Here is a 19390-nt window from a genome sequence, read left to right as displayed (position 1 = left end):
GATTTTTGGTAAAAAAGGAAGTGCCTTTTTTTGCCCAGAAAAAAAAATTGTCCCAGATCGACCCGAAAACTACTAAAAAGTTACAGCCCTTTGAATTTTTTGTCGAAATTGGTTTCTAGTCTATAACTTTTGATTGAGAAGTCTGTCGAAAAAGTACGAATTGTTTTGGATTCTACGCACCAAAAATAATAAGAAAAAGTGTTTTCCCGAGAAATTTTGGTGTAGTCGATTTTTGGTAAAAAAGGAAGGTTTATACACTGCCTTTTTTTGAGGCCCGAGAAAAAAATTGTCTCAGATCGACCCGGAAAAAAAAATTTTCTTATAGAATGTGGCCTATAGAATCCATAATTTCAAACAGTTCCAAGATTGGGCTACTAGTTCAAAAGTTACAGCCCTTTGAATTTTTTTTCGAAATTGGTCTAGTCTATAACTTTTGATTGAGAAGTCTGATCGAAAAAGTACGAATTGATTTGGATTCTACGCACCCAAATTAATAAGAAAATGTGTTTTCCCGAGAAATTTTGGTGTAGTCGATTTTTGGTAAAAAAGGAAGGTTATACACTGCCTTTTTTTGCCTCGAAAAAAAAATTCTCAGATCGACCGGAAAAAAATATTTTCTTATAGAATGTGGCCTGTAGAATCCATAATTTCAAACAGTTCCAAGATCAGACTACTAGATCAAAAGTTACAGCCCTTTGAATTTTTTGTCGAGTTTTTGCCCATAAATATACCTATTATTCAAAGTTTTCGTTGACTAATTAAAGCAAAAGCAATAAAGGGGCCTGTCAGCAGTAAGAAATAAAATACCGTTCTAATCTAATCTTTTTCGGCTGTACAATAATAAATAGATAAATGAATACCAGCATCAGCAACCTGCAACCCAATTTCTATTTCTTTTCAAATTATACTGCAGGTATAATAAAAAATACTATAAGATACACGTGTATAATTGGTCTTTAAAGCACTTGCAGCGTTAAAGGCACTCCGCTTCGCGTCGTGCCATTAAACTCGTTGCACGTGCTTTAAAGACTTGATTATACACTTGTATCGTAATATACTATTGTTTAACTTTTGGAATTACTTGAATGTTTAAGTAATATGCAATTGGGGAATTTTTCGAAACAAATTCCCCTTATGTGATGATTTGATCTGTCGGTCTGTCTGTCTGCTCCTCGTCTAACTCCAGAAAGAAAAGAGAGCGATGTCAGACCTTGGACACACATGCCTATTTGTTGTTCGAGACGAAAAGTCAGAGATAGGTAAAGAAAAAGAACCAATTAGTGTCTGTTGAAGCATGCGAGACAGTTGGGTCACCCTATTAGAAAAATTATCAATGATAATGGAAGAGAAATGGATAATAAGGCAATACGAGACATCTAAGCTCGAAAGGGGTAACACCGAGAATGACAGCCCCGTACCTAGACTCCGTAGCAAAATGGTTTGTCGCAACATCCATTATCCCTCCTTCTCAGCTATGGATAGGTAAGAAGCCAAGAATTGGGCACTTACGTGTGACCGGTTCAACGTATTATGTCCACATACCCGATGAAAAATCCCCGCCGGAAAACTTCAACTTTGCCATTTTAGATAGTGTATGCCTGTATGGTTAGTTGCCTAAGTGGCAGGTAAGCTTCCGATGATCATTACTGTAGTGGTGATCTTAGCCCCAGTTGCACCATAGAATTACCAACCAAAATTCAGCCTTGCTTAAAGTTAAGTCGATAGTCTTTGCCGAACTTAAAATCTATGGCAACGACAATCGTTGCTATGGTTTTTAAGTTATGCTTAACTTTAAGGGATACTTTATCTTGACGGTGCAATTGGCCTTTAATGTCATAGGTACATCTCTTATGTCATTAAACGTGATCAATAAATAAAATTCCTATTTATCTATTTTGTTACATAATTCAACCAACATCAATTCCTCAAGAATAATCACAAAAGCAAACGTTCTTGTCCTTGCTATACTTTAGTCTGATACATTTTCGGGACTTGATGTACTGTGGATTTCCATGGACACTGATGACCAGCACCGCGCGATTGGCCGTACCGGAATCGTACCTATATGCAACTCTGTTGGTAAGCTGAACATTCGTACATTTTCCCCATTTCTCTTTTAAAAATAAAGGTAAGTAGGTACTATGTATTAATGCTGGTCTGAAATGCGCAGCTGTTCCGCGATTACAGGATGAGTGTTCTCCTTTGCAAGAAAGAGCAAGACGTCAGCATTGGAGGCTTATCATGTGTTTCCGACGGCAACGGAACGTTTCCATGCAGTCGGCAGGGGAGAATGGGAATGGGGAACCCCATAAGTCACGGCTTTTGTGGTAGATCTGTACGATCGTACTTTGAGGTCAGTTCCGTAAATAAATGTCGGAAAGTTCATTTTTCCAGAAAAGGAAGAGATTTTGAAGCCATATAGGTACCTCTAACGCAGAGGGCGCTTTTTAAGACTGCTGGATACTAGGGCGGTCAAGTTTGGCGTCTTGGCGACAGTGTCAGGCAATGCAATTCACGATCACCCGGAGATTGGGACTGAAAAGAGTTCCAAACACAAACAATGTATAATATATGGGAGCCAGGTGGACGTCTCTTCCTGCCATCTGAGGTATATGGTACAATTGTTGATTCTAGTCAAGTGTGTCTCCTGTAAAAAGTGTGGCAAGCCAGACCTGCCATTCACCGAAATGTGTCAATGCGGGGGTGATTGTGGTAACACATACCAACCGTTTTTGTAGGATTGCCAACCAGGGAGGTGGTCAACATCGTATTAGGCGAGTTTCATGGGCGCGCATGATAGTGTCATATGAATTGTGTCTTTAGGACAGGAATATTGGTTCCGGTTCCGCATCACTACTTAAGTAGGATTATTATTTAAGGGTTCCGATACCGGTTCCGTGACTTTAATCATTTCTGGTTCCGGTTACAGTTTTTAAGGGTTCCAACATAAGTATACCTACATAAAAAATATATCATCAGAAAAAAATAATACACAACGTTGAAGTACGAGGATGAATCAAATATAAACGAGACTATTGGTCCCGCGCGCGTTTATTTAAACTTCAAAGTTCCGCACTGAAGGGTTTTTTACCGTTGGCATCAGGCGTGGGAAAAGCCAGTACCTAATCAGCATTGTCCGTTCATTCGTGTGTCGTCACGATGTCTGAGAAGAGGTGCACGTCGAATTTCTACTGTGCATCGCATTATTATTGAATTTCTTGCTTAGGAAGGCGTTAATCCAGCCGAAATTTCCAGAGAGTGACGAAACAGCTTAAAGGAAGAGGCGCTTTCAAGAGCTCGAATATTTGCATGGCACATAAACAATTCACAGAAGGCCGTGAGCGCGTCGGAAACGAGAGGCACGATTCGCCGCATTCGACAACTTCTTGACGTTGACAGGCGTTTGACAGTCATTGAAATTGCAAATGCCTCTGCAGGTGTATGAGCAGAACTTCAGAAGGATGGAGCATCCTCCCTTTTATAGTCCAGACCTTTCACCTTGCGAATTTCTTGTTTTCGGTCCGCTCAAATAAGACCCTCTGAGAGGTCCATGCATCAACGATGATTCATCACCTTTCCTTCTTATATGAAAGCAGGATATTGAAATAGCCTATCGCTGGGAGAGATATGTTTCGAAAGCAGGAGAATATGTAGAAAAATAACCTGTAATTGTTTTTTTATGTGTACTTATAACGAAAAAAATATTAAAAATAGAATCTTGTTTATATTTGATTCGCCCTCGTATATTGTGCATAAACATATTTTTTATTGTTTAATATGTAATGATCCTAGGGATCCCAATAAAATCTTGTTTATATTTGATTCGCCCTCGTATAGTGCATAAGCATATTTTTGTTTAATATGTAATGATCCTATATAGGGATCCTCCGAAGTCAACACTGCAATCTCGACTTACCCTGTACTTACAGTTCGCAACTGTGGGGGAAAAACTATGAACAAAGCCATCTAACTTAAGCAAGTCGAAACGACAGACGTTTCGCGGCACTTTTGAATCTCGGTAGCAGTCAGATCGGACTGGGTACGAATGGAAGGGAGCTGAATAAAATCTAGAATATTGTGCGTAAAAAAAGACGAGAACTAATAAAATATATTCTGTACACAATTGTTGTCTTAAGGCGATGCCAGGGAAGCCTTCTTCGGAACAAAACCCTAGTATGGCCCACACAAATACATGAAATAAATCAACTATGGCAACAAAATGCAACAAGATATAAAACCTTTAAAATTGTACGATAAAAATCAGGTAAATGACTCAAATCTAGTTAAAACAAATTCAGTACAAAAACACATTAAAACACATATGTATCATCGAGATACAACAACTCGAGAAAAATTATAAATTGCATGTACATAAAAAGCATCAAAATGGCGTGGCTCTACTCCAGTCTCGGTTACCATAATTTAAGATGAAAAGTACATGTGAGAATGCCAATAAGTATTAGTAGGCCATGTTAAAGTCAATTATTGCACAAGGAAAGTAATAGAAGGAAGGTTAATTACAAGACACCCTACTCGTGTTATTAAGACCCAAGACCTGAGGTCTGCACGAGATTGAAGAAAAAACATAATACACCAAATAATTGAACCGTATGACATTTCCTCCATGGAATAGTTAAATCAAATTACACAGATCAACGACATCACACTGATAATAAACTTCGTACCTAAGTAAATACTGTATTTCATGCCATCCGGTATACTGCCAGAAATGTTATTCATTTTAGTCTGATAATAAGTTCATTTCCTCCGGCTCGGATCCTGAAAAAATCTCAAAACGGACTGTTTTGTTATTTAAAAAAACTACTGTTAATGTGCTGTCAATATAAAAAGGTCAAAGCAGTCCAGAGACCATTCCATTTTTCTCAGTTTTCCACAGGTTTCTTCACATATTTCCCTAGAGGTAGGTTAAAAACTGAAAATTCTTTTTAGCTCGCGCATTTGTTCCATCTGTGTTCAGCCGTCATATTATTGTTTTTTATTCGATTATCTTTATTTTTGGTATTAGTTACTCTAAAGTATTTTGTTACCTGAATCTCAACATGGCAAACTTGGATACCTACTGACAGGGCCGGCTCGTCGAAAAAAAATGGGTGAGGTAAGCGCTAACTTTGCCGCCCGAATGAAAAGGTTTTTTGTTTGTTAATTGGTTCTTTAATAGTAGTACCACCAAACAACGAGAAAATTAAATAAAATCGTAGAAAAAAGGGCGTTTTTTGATCGCTTGTAAAAATTTTTCTATTGGACCGATTTTGTTTGTTTTTTTTTTTATCGACGCAGAATTTTGTTTTCTTTAATTTACTCAAAAATATGGCCTGGCTATATTTTATAATTGCTTTCAGTCAATTGACATTACAAAGATTTATTATTATACTACATTATTATAATAAAACTTTTTTTTTATTTTTAAATTTCAAAAATGCCGCCACTACGATTATGCCGCCTCGCCGCCTCACCCCACGAGCCGGCCCTGCCTACTGACGAATGCTCCTTTTCAGATTTTTAGTTTTAAAGCAAAATCTTAATAACCAATAATCTGCACGTTTATAAATGCGCCTCAAATTACTTCCAATATTTGTTGTACCATTCTTGATTCTCATTGTTTTACAAAAAAGACAAGGTCTGTGTTTTGAGCAGGAAAGGTCAATTACTCAATTAGTTTATTAGAGGAAGTCGCTCCTTCACTACCTTTAACAACATGATTACCTCCTACAGCCAGTATATACAACAGTGTTTTTGATGTTTCAAAGATAAAATCTTTCAGTTATATTTTAGGTTCTATTTCGTACCCTTGGAGATAAGTAAAAACTTAGCGATAATCACAGATTATTTGTATAGGAAGATTACTAAACTATATTTTGCAATGTAAAAAAAATACAAGTTTATGTAACATTACTTTCAACTAAATAATGGTTCCACATTTTTGAAAGATACCTTACTATACTTGAAAACTTTTACATACAACAACGAGATCAGGCACTTTTTACTTACATACGAGATAATGCTTACAAACAGAAAAATTCAAGAACTAAAATCATTGTATGGTCACTTTGCAATTAAAAGATGTTTCAACAACTGGGATTCAGATGTATTCGGAAATACATCTACAAACAGCTTCCTTCTACACGCGTCCTCCTTGATGCTCCCAAACATAGCGCAAGTCTAAAAACAACTTTTATTAAAAACCAATCTTATTTAGACAAATGCCTTACCGCAAATAAACTGGAAGAACCAATTATAATTAAAGCATACTTGGCTCTTGTCATTGCTACATTCAATCTTTGTTCGTCGCTTAAGAAATTGTTAGTATTCTCCCTGACGCATGACATAATGATAATATCCTTCTCCTGACCTTGGAAATTGTCCACGGTACTTACAGTGATACATGGTCGATAACTGAAAAATTGCACTGACGGGAGCTACAAAAACTTATAAGAGCTACATGCAAAATTATTCAGTATTCAGTGTAACGGCTGCTCATGGTGTCGGCAACAAATGTAAAAGAGTGCCCATGTGATATAAGCAGACAGAAATATTAATTACAATTTAAATTTCTTAGGCAGCCCATTTGCAATGTGTTTGTTTACATATTAAGATTGCTAAAAATGTATTTCACTCAGTAAACAGATGAGCGAAAGTTAACTTTTTATCTTTAGAATAAAAATTGATTGCAACTGTCTCCATACCGACACTCACACATTTAGTTAGCACACTACAGATATGAAAAATGTTGCAGGTAGCCCATTGAGCCAATCCAAATCAACTTACTCTATCTTTTCTAAATGCATGTTGATAACAGCTTTTTGATTATTATAAGGTGTTACTATTCCAATTGAGTAATCATGTTTGTAATATTTTGTTATCACATTCAATAGTTTTATAATGCAGTAAGTTTCAGGTTTACTGACATATTCCTGACTATTAACAATACTGTCCATATCAAGATTGAACACAATGTAAGGGCGAAGATTCTTAAAGATATTCGTCCGTTTGCTTACAGACTCGCTATCTTGCAAACGACCGCCATAAAAGTGTTTATTTGGAAACGCGCTTATCTCCGGATTCATCCTGTATTGTACGTTGAGCAAACGAACTGGATTCCTATCACTGGGAAAATTGGCCATGATTCTGGAAAATAAGGATTCGCCGTATCCACAATTTTTCACGTCTCGTGTTTGCGTAACGGCGGGTAGCTGTTTGGGATCGCCCACCAAAATCAGTTTGCTTACGCCCAACTTTAAGGGCATTAGAGTTTCTTGTTCGTTCCCTTGAGTTGCCTCGTCCACTATACAAAAACTAAATACGTCGTCTTTCCTAAAAACCGCCTACATCAAATTAAAGTTTGAAAATACTACAGCACTACCCTCGAAACACGTCTTCGCCCGATATTCGAATACTACTCGAAAGTGTGGTACACACAACTTCAGCTCCGCCTAACAGTTGCCTTTCATATTTCCTCAAAAGATTAGTATATCCTTGTCCCATTACTCGCTGCCACTTTTTATTATGTTCCATTTTGGCGTTTGAATATTTTTCTTTAATAGCAGCGTCGCTGGATTTCTTTATGGCTAAGTCCTGTAAACGTGCTGCATGTTTTTTCAAACTGTGTAGTATTTCTTTATCTGCTTCGGGGACTGAGTGCCACAGATCACTCTGAGTATTTCGTTTTGCAAGTTCAAATACGGAATGTTTCTGCACCTTACAGTTGATCATGTGGTAAGGACCATACCTTATTAGTTTCAGATCTCCTAAAAAATTTAAACATTTTTAGCGATCGCTAAAGAACTTTAATTTTACTTCAGAATTTACAAAAAAGCTGCATATTGTGCAAGTGTGCTGCTTTCCACAGAAGTTCGCTAGATGCTATATGTCCGTTAGGCTTGAAGAGTCCTGAAATTGGGACACGCGGGTAAAAGTGGTGAAGGGATTTTGCAAAATATTTTACTTTGGATCACGGCATCGTTAGCAGTTCGTGCACGATACCCTATCATGATCTACACATCTTTACAATGACTGGTACCCATCTTGTATGTGGAGGTTGGCACCGGGCGCGTTCGCAGGTAGCGGTTAGGGGAATGGCCCTGTGAATAATCGTATGAGACACAGGATTAATGCGGAAATGGGATGTTCACAGGCATCGCGGACCATCTACCTCGTCCGACTGTTGTGTCGTAGATAAGGTGATAAAAAAAGGTGACCTGGCATCCCAGGCCTGTAGAAGTACTCATATGGTGGCCAAACAACTGCAGCATATACAGAGGTTGGCCTGTTTAAGTGTGACAGGAGCCATGAGCCCACAGCTGCTATGGAGGCACTGCTAGGCCTTGCGTTTCTCCACTTAATTGTGAAGAAATGGGTAAGGCAAAAATAGACATCTTCACAGACAGACAAGCTGCACTGATGGCGTTAGTAGCCCGTACCTGCGACTTCAAACTAGTCTGGGAGTGCATCGCAATCTAAAGAAATCGGCAACTGGCAACCGTATCACACTATGGTGGGTGCCAGGGCATTCGGACATAAGGAAGGCAACATAAAGGCAGATGGGACACGGTCAACTCGCCAAGGGCGACTCGCCACCGACTGACTCGCCAACGGGACAACTCGCCAACGTGACAACTCGCCAACGCGACAACTCGCCAACGGGACAACTCGCCAACAGACGACTCGCCACTGCGACAACTCACGGTCAACTCGCCAAGGGTGACTTGCCACCGACTGACTCGCCAACGGGACAACTCGCCAACGTGACAACTCGCCAACGTGACAACTCGCCAACGGGACAACTCGCCAACGGGACAGCTCGCCAACGCGACAACTCGCCAATGGGACAACTCGCCAATGTGACAACTCGCCAACGGACGACTCGCCACTGCGACCCACAAATGCAATAGTCAATTTCCCGAATTTTGTAAACAAAGTTTATCGAAAAATTGAAGTCAATATTTGAATGAAGACCCAACCGCCTATACCTGTTTCTATTACTGCATTTTGATATAACGACATCTTCTGCAAATTATTATTTGAACAGAAAATTTGACAATCACATTAAACAGGGAAAAATATTTCGTTGGCGAGTTGTCGCAGTGGCGAGTCGTCCGTTGGCGAGTTGTCGCATTGGCGAGTTGTCACGGTGGCGAGTTGTCGCATTGGCGAGTTGTCACGGTGGCGAGTTGTCCCGTTGGCGAGTCAGTCGGTAGCGAGTGGTCCGGTAGCGAGTCGCCTTTGGCGAGTTGACGCGTACCGAGGTAGATGAACTAGCCAAACAAGGAGCTAGGCGGAAGCCAATAGAGCTGGAGCCCTACTGTGGACTGCACAAAAGCCACATAAAAGATTCCCCAAACCAGTGGGAGGAGATGAATAGGATCCATCACTGGCAAAGGGTACCAGGCCAATGACAGGTCAAATTATTCATCAAGGTCACGGTACAAAAAGTCAAGGACGCTTCAGCCCTCAACAGGAAATTACAGGGCTGTTCACAGTTCATATACCGCTTAAATAGATAGATTAAATATATTCCACGAACTTTAAAACTTTAACTATTTTCAAAATCCAATCATTAAGAATCTAATTTGAAAGTAGCCAATTGTGGAAAATTTAGGAAAGTTAAGAATAATTCAAAAAAGAACGCAAAGATGACTATTCAAAAAGATTTAAAAACATTACAATTTTAAGTGTTAGAAGTAAAAAAAATTAAAAAATCGCGTAAATTGAAAAGGACATACGCAATTAGTAACATTAAAAAAATTGGAATAACAAGAAAATTGAAAAAATCGGAAATAGAAAAATTTGTTTTTTGTATTTTATTAAATTTTGGCAGTTAATTTATATAAAGTATTTTAATTTTCTAATTAAATTTATGTTTGAATTGAAATTGAATTCAAACAAATCTAACTAGAAAATTCAAAAAATTTTGAATTCGAACATAAATCTAATTTAATAATTCAAAAAATTTAGCAAATTAGCAAAATTAGCGATGCGTATAATTTGGAAAGATGAAAAACTGGAAAAAATTCAGTAGGTCCGAGAAAACAAAGTACAACAAATTAAAATTCGAGAAAAATTCAATAACGTTTGAACAATCAACGTCAAAAGCTCAAAACCCGAAATAATCCTGAGAATTACAGATTCAAAAACTTTTGAAAAATTACAATTTCCGCAAGTGTAACGCAATCAAAGTTCAGACAAATTATGCAAATGCAGTTGAAATAAAATTCGGAAAAATTCAAAAATAACACACGGGAAAATTCTAATGAAATACAATACAATCACAAAAGTTTATGGAACGCCGTTTTAGTATTTATACCAACATTTTATCATGTATCATTTTAAATAACAGTCAATCTTATGTCTCTAAATTTTTCGTTTGTTGTTTTTATCTTACGTATTAAGAGATTGATTAAAAAAATGTTGATTAATAAAGATGATACATGAATTAAAATGTTTGTTGATAATTTTAATTAGGCGCTAGTATACACGTAGTCAAATAGACTAAACTGTAGTTCCTGAAACTTCCGCACAATCAGAGATACGAATTAAAATTATCAACAATCATTTTAATTAATGTAACATTTTAATTCAACAATCACTTTAAATAATTCTTGCCGATTTTAACAGCATGAATTCATATGATTGTTGAATTAAAATGTTCTCTGAAAATATTTGTACAATTTTATTCCAAAATTTTACAATGTGCCATTTTAAATAACAGTCAATCGTATGCCTCTACTTTTTACGTTTGTTGTTATTGTCTTACGTATTAAATATGATTGTTTAAAAAATGTTACTTAATAAAAATGTGAAATGAATTATTAACAATTAACAATTAATAACAAACAATTAAATTGAATTGCAAGAAATACTTCGATTAATAAAACGATTTTGTCCAACAAACATAAAAATTCATTCATTTTAAATGTGGTTTTTACAAACATTTTCATAAATAAGTTTGACGATTTTATTGAAAATTTTACCAATTAAAATTTCACGTAACATAAATTCAACAACAACAGCACGAATTAATATGATTGTTGAATTAAAATGTTTGTTCATAATTTAGCGTTGACACACATTGCTATATATAATTCATACATCACTTCAATTAATTTAAACAAATTTCAATAAAAATAACAAACATAATAAATCGGTTGTTCGTAATAAAAAGTATGTTCCATAAAAGTTCATTTAATTTTTGGAATTTTTATGTGTTTAAAAATTTTTTCGAAAAATTAGTCACGCAAAAATTTTAAAAATTTAGAAATAATATTTACACAAAAACTGCGCTAGAATATACTTCACGTTTTGAACAAACATAAAAATTCATTCATTTTAAATGTGGAATTAAAATTATCAACAAACATTTTAATTCATCAGTCATATAAATTCGACGATTTGAAAATTTAAGCCGAATATTTTCAACGTTAGACGTAGTAAAAGTTCAGTTAAAATGATTCACTGAATTTACAACTTACCTTTGAGATACTACTCAGAACTAATTCTACACTTAAAAAAATATGAAATATAAAATAAAAACTATACTTCTCATAGAGTCCTTTAAGATAGAAATCCTCGCGACCAATTCATCGACAGCTGCATTGGACGGCGCGAGTATCAAAATACACTTTTGCGGCGTGTAATTGGGATCAAACAAAATTTGTTGCAAAATATTTAATATAACAGTCGTTTTTCCGGTCCCAGGCGGGCCCTGAATGAGGTACACGCCGGGAGAGTTCCTTTGGCAGATATAACTAGCTTCTAATACCGCAGCTTGTTGGGACATGTTTAAATCTCCCTAAAAATTATAAGCAAGCACGTGAGTCGGTGCACTGTCAAAATTTACCTTGCAATACAGTGTTTGCTGCGGCAAAGGTCCTATACTGTAAAGTTTCTCGGTGGGATGCAAAATGTGAGACAGCAGCGCGGAATGTTTCATACCCTGAACGGATTTAAACAGTCTTAATGCGGGTACAACCGAGGCGACGTTACGGAGTGCATTCACACCACGCAAAATCGTTCCTTTAACAGAGGTGATTGTGATGTGAATGTTGATGGACGCAAACGGAACTATGTGAATACTGTCTGCAACTGATACTAAAAATCAGGGGCGTTTTCGACACATCAGTTAAAATCATACAAGACTTGTTGATACAAGTGTTTGGATGTAATGCAGTTTTGGTAGATCTCGTTACCAGACCTAAAGCAAAATGATTTCCGCGTTTATTCTTCACTTCCCGCTCGTAACTAATAATTAGAATATCGTCTTCCTTAACGTATGGGCTGTCGTACTGCTTTCGATCGATGTATGCTAAAATAACAGTGGGCTAGAAGTTGTCAATTTGAAGACTTACTCACTCGTATAATGTAGCGCAGTCAGGTCAGAAGATATCTTCACGTCTGTTAGTAAAGCAGAGAATTTATGGGATTTTCTGGAAAGATAATAATAATTGGCCATTGCATATACAGAGTAAAACTGTCTGCAAGTGGTCGCAGCTCATGTAAACTAATTGGCATCACAGTGCTCATTCAAGAAGTGCGTTTTGCCAATTCCCCAACAAAATTGGTACAAAATTTGTATATTCAAACGAAAACCAAATCCAGACACAGTGCACATGCCTACGATGACAAAATTGGTGGGAAAAAATGGAAGATTGCAATGTTAGTGTCACTTTTATTGGTTATCAAGGTCATTAGTTGCAAATGTGACAGTGATGCAGCTCATTAATGGAAATGTGACAGTTTCCATGTGATTTATTAAGTTTTCCGTGTATTTCAGAGATAATAGTATTTTACATTATTAGCCAGGTAAGTGAGTTTTTACTGGCGATAGGAGAAATTGACTGGCGAGCCGTCAGGCGAGCCTGTCATCTCCTAGAGCCAGTAAAAACTATTACCTGGCGTATAATGTACAATATTTTATTTGTTACTCATTTGAAATATTAAATAATTAGTTCTTAAATTAATCTTGAAGAAATGTCTAAAATATCATGTTATCCATGTAACAGAGACTTCGCATTAATTCTGGCCAATGAAATTACTAGATTACTAACTTGTAAAATTTTTACAGGTCTGCTGTCAGTTTTACAGGTCTGCTGTCAGTTTTACAAGTCAGTAGCGTTTAAACATGACGTTTACCCGTTTGCGTTTTGTCTTGTTAATCAACGTTTACAACTGAGTAACAAATAAAGGTAATTGTTTGAGATAACAGGGCTATTTTAATCTTTAAGAAATATTTCTAAAAATTAGTGCGGACGTACCCTTTTGAGTTTCGTGGTATTGATTATCGTCGTTTCTATACAGCTGTTATTGGTTAAAAAAGTTTTACGAATTTTAAGTGGGATTTCCGTTTGAATACGAGAGACGCGGAAAGAAGACGCCTTTTGTTCAAGTTCGAGCCCCTGTTACGGTTTAGTTATTGAAGCCTTTCGTCCAGTTTCGAAAGCGTTAGTTAGAAGAAGAGGAGTTAGTTTGCCAGTTTCGAGGTCAAATACATTATCATAAGGGGGTGGCAAGAACCACTCCTTTCACTGGAAGAAACTATGATTTATTTCCCACACAGTAGATGTATGTCATAAAAAATGCCTCATATCCCGTATAAATCCGCTGATCCGGCAAAGGCGAAAAATATTGGGTGCCGGATTACCGAGCACCTACTGTACTAAATAATAATCCAATTTTTTTACATGATTACCTGATACCTTAGTAAACGCAAATGCGTGTTATGTTAAAAGTGTGCGCATGCGCAGAAGCAACCTTATAATTTGAGTAATTTTATTTAGGAAAAGCAATTAATGAAAAAAACAGTCCGCCCGTGCATAGAATAACTGTAATATTTGTGTTGTGATTTTCACTCCGAATTAATAATAAATCGTTACCAATTTCAGGCAATACAAAAATAACCTAGAAGAAAATGCGACCAAAACCAATATTAACACCCCCCAACCAGACCACTTGAATGAGACTGTAGCTGCGAACTGGAAGTGGAAGTAGAAAAATAACAGATGTCACTGTGAAGTGACCAACAATTCTACTTACTTTTGCTCATTGGCTAGTTCATACTCTCTGGATAAAAAAGCCCATAATTCCATCAACATCGGGGGCGTAACTACATTGCAATATTGTTGATATGACGAAAACCACTTTGGCATCCTTTGTAAGTCACACTGGCACACCTGTTTTGGTACACTATTTTGCTTTTTAAATTCGACAAACCAGTAAGGATTCCAGCGCAGCATCTCCTTTACAGCATACTCAATATCAGAATTCCTGCCCAAGATTATACTGCCCTCTCGATTTTTATGGCAATTGTTTAAAGGTCTGAGACAGTGCGGTACCTCTACCACTGGCTTACTCGCCGGGGCTTCTGCAACTGGATTAACCTTCTTCAACCTATTCTTTTCAATGTGCGGCGGTATTATTGGCACTGTTCTCTTCTGCACTTTGGGTATGACAAACTTTCTATCATCTGACGACGTTTGAACCTCACTTTGAACTGATGGGCCTTTACTCGTCGACGGTACGTCAGGTTCGATCAAGAAGTTTCCTCGCCCCTCGGATACTTTCACCTTTTTGGCGGCCCTTACTTTGGGGATATTCTCCTTTTCTTTATTGTCAGCAGTTTTCAAAGCAATTTCTTTTAACCGCTGCCGCCTTTGGTCTTTTCTATCGACCTTTGGCCGCCGTTCTTGTGGTGTTTTATAGAAAGTGGAAGTTTTTATTTTTTTTACGACCGCGTGCTCTTTCTCATTTTCTTTTCTTTTAGCACTCTGACTCTTATTCGTATCTCTTGTTGTGCTTTTTGTACTCGTGTGTTTATTGGGATCTTCTTGAGCCATATTAGTAGCTTCTTCTGCTACTACAGGTTCTTCTCTGTTTTCAGCAGTAGGTCCTTGTCGATCTTCACCAATGGCTTTCTCTGCATTTTCATTACTAGGTTCTTCTCTGTTTTCGTTATCGTCTTCTAACCAACTATCAAAATTCATCTGACTGTCTTCATCGTTTATACACACAGTACTGACAACAGTACCATAGGGCACATCGTATGCGTCATACGCTTCCAATTCTTTTTTTATTGCGCTAAACACGTTGTCATTGAAGTCTTCACCAGTTTCTTTGTTTTCACTAATCGTGTTTGGGCAAACACCATCCATCAGCTGAGAATAAGTTTCATCATCAGAAATAATAATGTAGTCGTCCTCGATTGGTTCATTTTCAGTCGTCTCCATTTTGACAATCCCGCATTCCTCATTTTGGTGTTGGCCGTTCTCGTCCTTATTACTTGTGCTGGAAACCACATCACACCTCAGATCTCCTGCATTTCGCAAAGTGGAGTTTGGTGAATTTAATGTGGGACTAGTTGAAGATGTTGGAAGACAGTGGGTGGAACCTAGTGTCCTTGTGTTAAAAACTCCATTGCTAGTGATATTCCCACAGTTACTTGCCGAATCGGGCAAAGCACTTTCAACAATAGGTTTTTGTAGTGTGTGGGGCGTTTCCCCATTTGCATTCTGTTCACAATTCATAGGCAACTCGCCATTATCATACTGACTTCCACCCAATATTCGCATGAGCTCTTCCGCATTCTGATGGGCAGATGGACTTTTGGGTTTGGAGGAACTGCTATTCTCCATCTCGTTTATTCGCTGTTGAATATCATTAACCAATGAGCTAGTGCTCTCCATGTCGCCAGAAGGCGGTACATGTTTTACTATAAAAATTAAATTCTCACTATGGAGGCTACCTCCATTGGAGGATAGCTCTGGTAACTCCACTTCTAATTGGCTATGTAATCCTAATCCTACTTCGTCATTATGGAATATTTCTCTATTAAAAAATGGTTGGATTCTGATACAATTAACGTATGTACCATTGGCACTCTGAAAAGAATTACAATGTAGCAAATTTCCTTCGAGGGGGAAACCATTTATACAGTCAGTGATGTCATGTCTATATAGTCACTGCTACAGTAACTTTATAGAGACAGTGGCGACAACAGGGTATCTCGTTTTTGATTGGTCGTTGGATCCGGTCGCCATATTGGAGCTAAATCCCAAACTGGCCAATAGAAAGCCTCCAAATCGACGCGGTACACTGGATACACTCCGTGCTATAATTATTAATTATAGTGTTTTGACAGTGTCACCTGTGATTGTCACGGCTTCACGTTACTAGTTTACACTTTGCTTCTTGTATTTGCTTTATTTTACATTTTCCCTCTCCAGTTTTATATAAACTCGATTTTTAAAGACGCATATAGCCGAGCATATAGCTTGGATTTACGATATTATAAGGTATGTAATTCGCATAAAGTGTATTTAGATGTAAAACTGTGCCTAATCTTACTACTGGTAATTGATGTAAACATTTTTTCAAATCTCTAAATACCTAATGAGTTTAGATAGAAAACTGGTTAGAGAAACAGCTTATCCGAAATTTAGCAGCAAATTCAATTACCTATGGTAATGGATGACGCAATTGTGATCATAAAGGCTCTTAAATTGGTTTAATGTTTAACATTGATGATTGCTGAAGCACAAGGAATATTGATCTCTTACTCCGTGGACTAGATCAACGTGTTTCGTCTTCCATTTAAGGGACTAAAGTAATACTTTTTATCCCGGAAGGAGAAAACGCGACAAGGGACAAGAAGTGACAGAAGACACTGAAATCACAGAATAAGACCTTCACAGAACAGAAACATAAATGGCGCTAAATTGTCACTGATTACAGCGTTTCCCGTGGTTGTACGGAGAACTATTTATCGCAGACTCAAATTTTTTTTTGCAAAACCTGTAATATTGCTCGTTACAGGAAATATTTTTACCGTCGATTTTATACGTACACATGGTTTTACACATGTCAATTTTGACTTTTAAAAGATTTAAAATATGAACAAGTTATGTGACCGTAAAGTGTTGTGTGGCGGATTTTAACTATAAAATATCAAAAAGGCATCGTTTCCCATATTTTGAAACAGATTGTTTTGTGTTTGAAACGCGAAGAGGGTTGAAACGTGCTGTTATTTCTCTCCTATTTATGCAAGGTATGGAATTTATAAATTACCAACGGTAAAGGCGCAAAAGGGTGTAGACTTGAGTTTTATATTTAAGTATACATATAGACGTAGATACTTATATTGTAATTCCTTTTAGACAATGAATAAAAATACGTTTTAGATAATTCAACAACTTCCACCTTCGCTTCTCAAGTAACAAGTAAGCATCAGGATCAAGTTAACATTTGTTGTCAAGTGTGACAATTTGCTGAAACGGTTTTATTACCTCTTGGAACAAAAAATTTAGTTCTAAAGATATTTTTTAACAAAAATATGTACTTAGTCCAAACAGCAATTAAAACCAAATATTTCGTACGACAAATCCTTATGTAAGGATCTTTCTGCAAAGTGTTAACATCTACAAAGCGTAAGTTCCACTCACTTCTGAGTTTTATATGTAGGTAATTTGTAAACATGTAATTTAAGTTCTCTGTGTTAAATAATGTAATGTGATTATATCTAAATACACTTTAATTTAACAACTGTGTGTTCTTTATCGATATTTATGATTTAGATCAAATTGGGGAAATTATTTCATGAAGCTGGTCACCAGATGGCGCTACTCTGATTTTGATGTTTTAGTTCACAGTACACCCACCAGGGTCCGCCAAAATACCATACAAATTTTTAACATTGCTGTTTCTATTCTGAGAAGGCCGTATTCTGTGACTGAAATGTCAAACACAATTTAATCATTAATGGTTACCTTTATATGTACATTTTGGATATTGCACCATATTTTATACTTATTATACCGTTTTCCATATATCTTGTTGAATTTGGGAGGCAGTGGTTTTCCTATAGGTTGTTCTGCAAAGCTTAACGATCATTTCTGCACTGTTAGTTTTGAACGAGAATCTTTTACTTAAATGAAACCGACATTTATTATTCTTCGGTGACAATTTAACATGACAAGGTATATTGATCCTACAATCAATTTTTTAGCTCCAATATGGCGGATTATGATAAGTTGTCGCCATTGTCCTTATAAAGTCACTGTAGTCACTGCTAATGCCTTTCCAAATAGCATGCAATTATTATGTTTGGCAAATGCTTCGTAATGTCATGTCTGATGACATAGTCTTTCCAAGGATGCTATATAATATAGGATTGCCTGATCCCTATACTCGTAGTGGTGCTTACGTTAACTCATATCCCCATTCTAATGTGACATCTCCCAACGAACCGGGCTGTCAGAATTGAATATTATAATTTGCTTGCATTGTAAATGTTTTTGCATTAGTGTTATAAGGGTGTGTATTAAGGCTCGTTGTATTGCAACAAAAATGGGTGCTTGGATGCTGATGTGCAGTATTGGACTGTAATAAAAATTTGGGGTAATATTCACATTTTACACTCCACTCGAGCCCATTTTAGCCAGTGTCATTAAAAACGTAGACACATAGCTATTGTAAGCTGGACAAAGTATCAATAACTGATTTAACTATAATTACCAGGGATTCTGTGATCGAGCAATCTATTATAGCATAGCATCCTTGAAATGCAATTCCTCTCAGTTTACTTTCAACATATACTGCTAAGAAATGACTAGACATACCCTATTATCCTTTACGTACAGCCTCCCATTGGATGTGATAAATACAGCATGATCTCTGGAGACATTTATGTTTCTACTAGGAAAATCGCACTGTCGGTTACGACCAATTCGAGTCTCCTCTCTCCTAATTATTATACACAGATCACTCCTGTGTATGTGCTGCAAAAGCCACCCTCCCGCCTCTGCCTGCATCTACAAAAAACGCGAGTTTAGCAAAAAAATACGACATTCATCAATCAAACTAATAAAGACTTCTAAATTAAAAAATACGTGATCTTTCTACAAATTAGTTAAGAAAACTTGTACGTTTCTTGGTAATATGCACCTTTTTTCGTTTTTAAATTTGAAAACGGGCGAACCTATTTGTTTTTGGGTTTTTTGACAGTACACACAAGCACGACGTGGATGTGTCTATTTACAGCCAAATCGCCGCGAGGTAGTAGGCACAGTTATTGTCAAGAACTGTTGCAATACAGGGTGTTAGACAAAGTTCTTGTGGGGAGGCCTGTAATCTGGATAGTAATTCAAAATTGTAGTCGCTGTGTTGAACTGTGCTGCAAGTGGTCTTCTCGTCTTGATAGGTTTGTGTACTTCATCACTTGTTGACATATTCTTGTCTTAATACTTAAATGATGCAGAGAAGCTCAAAGTATGAGTGAATTAGAATTTATAGCATGGCCTAAGTCTGCCTAAGAGATGAGCAAAAGGAGATAAAGAACTGATTGTGAGGAAGGTGCGAGGAAAGCATATAAATGAAACAAGCAAAT

General features: G+C 37.0%; 1 protein-coding gene across 1 annotated transcript; it reads right to left on the bottom strand.

The window, feature by feature from the left end:
- Positions 1-5788: 5788 nt before the first annotated feature.
- Positions 5789-19031, bottom strand: LOC116172926 (probable helicase senataxin). Its single transcript, XM_031490202.1, has 11 exons — positions 18949-19031; positions 18624-18815; positions 14047-15887; positions 12367-12440; positions 12149-12319; positions 11855-12099; positions 11554-11806; positions 7382-7766; positions 6787-7332; positions 6231-6414; positions 5789-6180 (listed from the first exon to the last, which is right to left on the bottom strand). The coding sequence occupies exons 2-11, from the start codon at positions 18813-18815 to the stop codon at positions 6064-6066; spliced, it is 4008 nt and encodes a 1335-aa protein (XP_031346062.1). The 5' UTR covers positions 18949-19031; the 3' UTR covers positions 5789-6063.
- Positions 19032-19390: the final 359 nt, after the last annotated feature.

Source organism: Photinus pyralis, unplaced genomic scaffold (genome assembly GCF_008802855.1).
Source record: "Photinus pyralis isolate 1611_PpyrPB1 unplaced genomic scaffold, Ppyr1.3 Ppyr1.4_LG6, whole genome shotgun sequence".
Classification (NCBI taxonomy): Eukaryota; Metazoa; Arthropoda; class Insecta; order Coleoptera; family Lampyridae; genus Photinus; species Photinus pyralis.
This window is presented reverse-complemented; position numbering and strand designations above follow the sequence as displayed.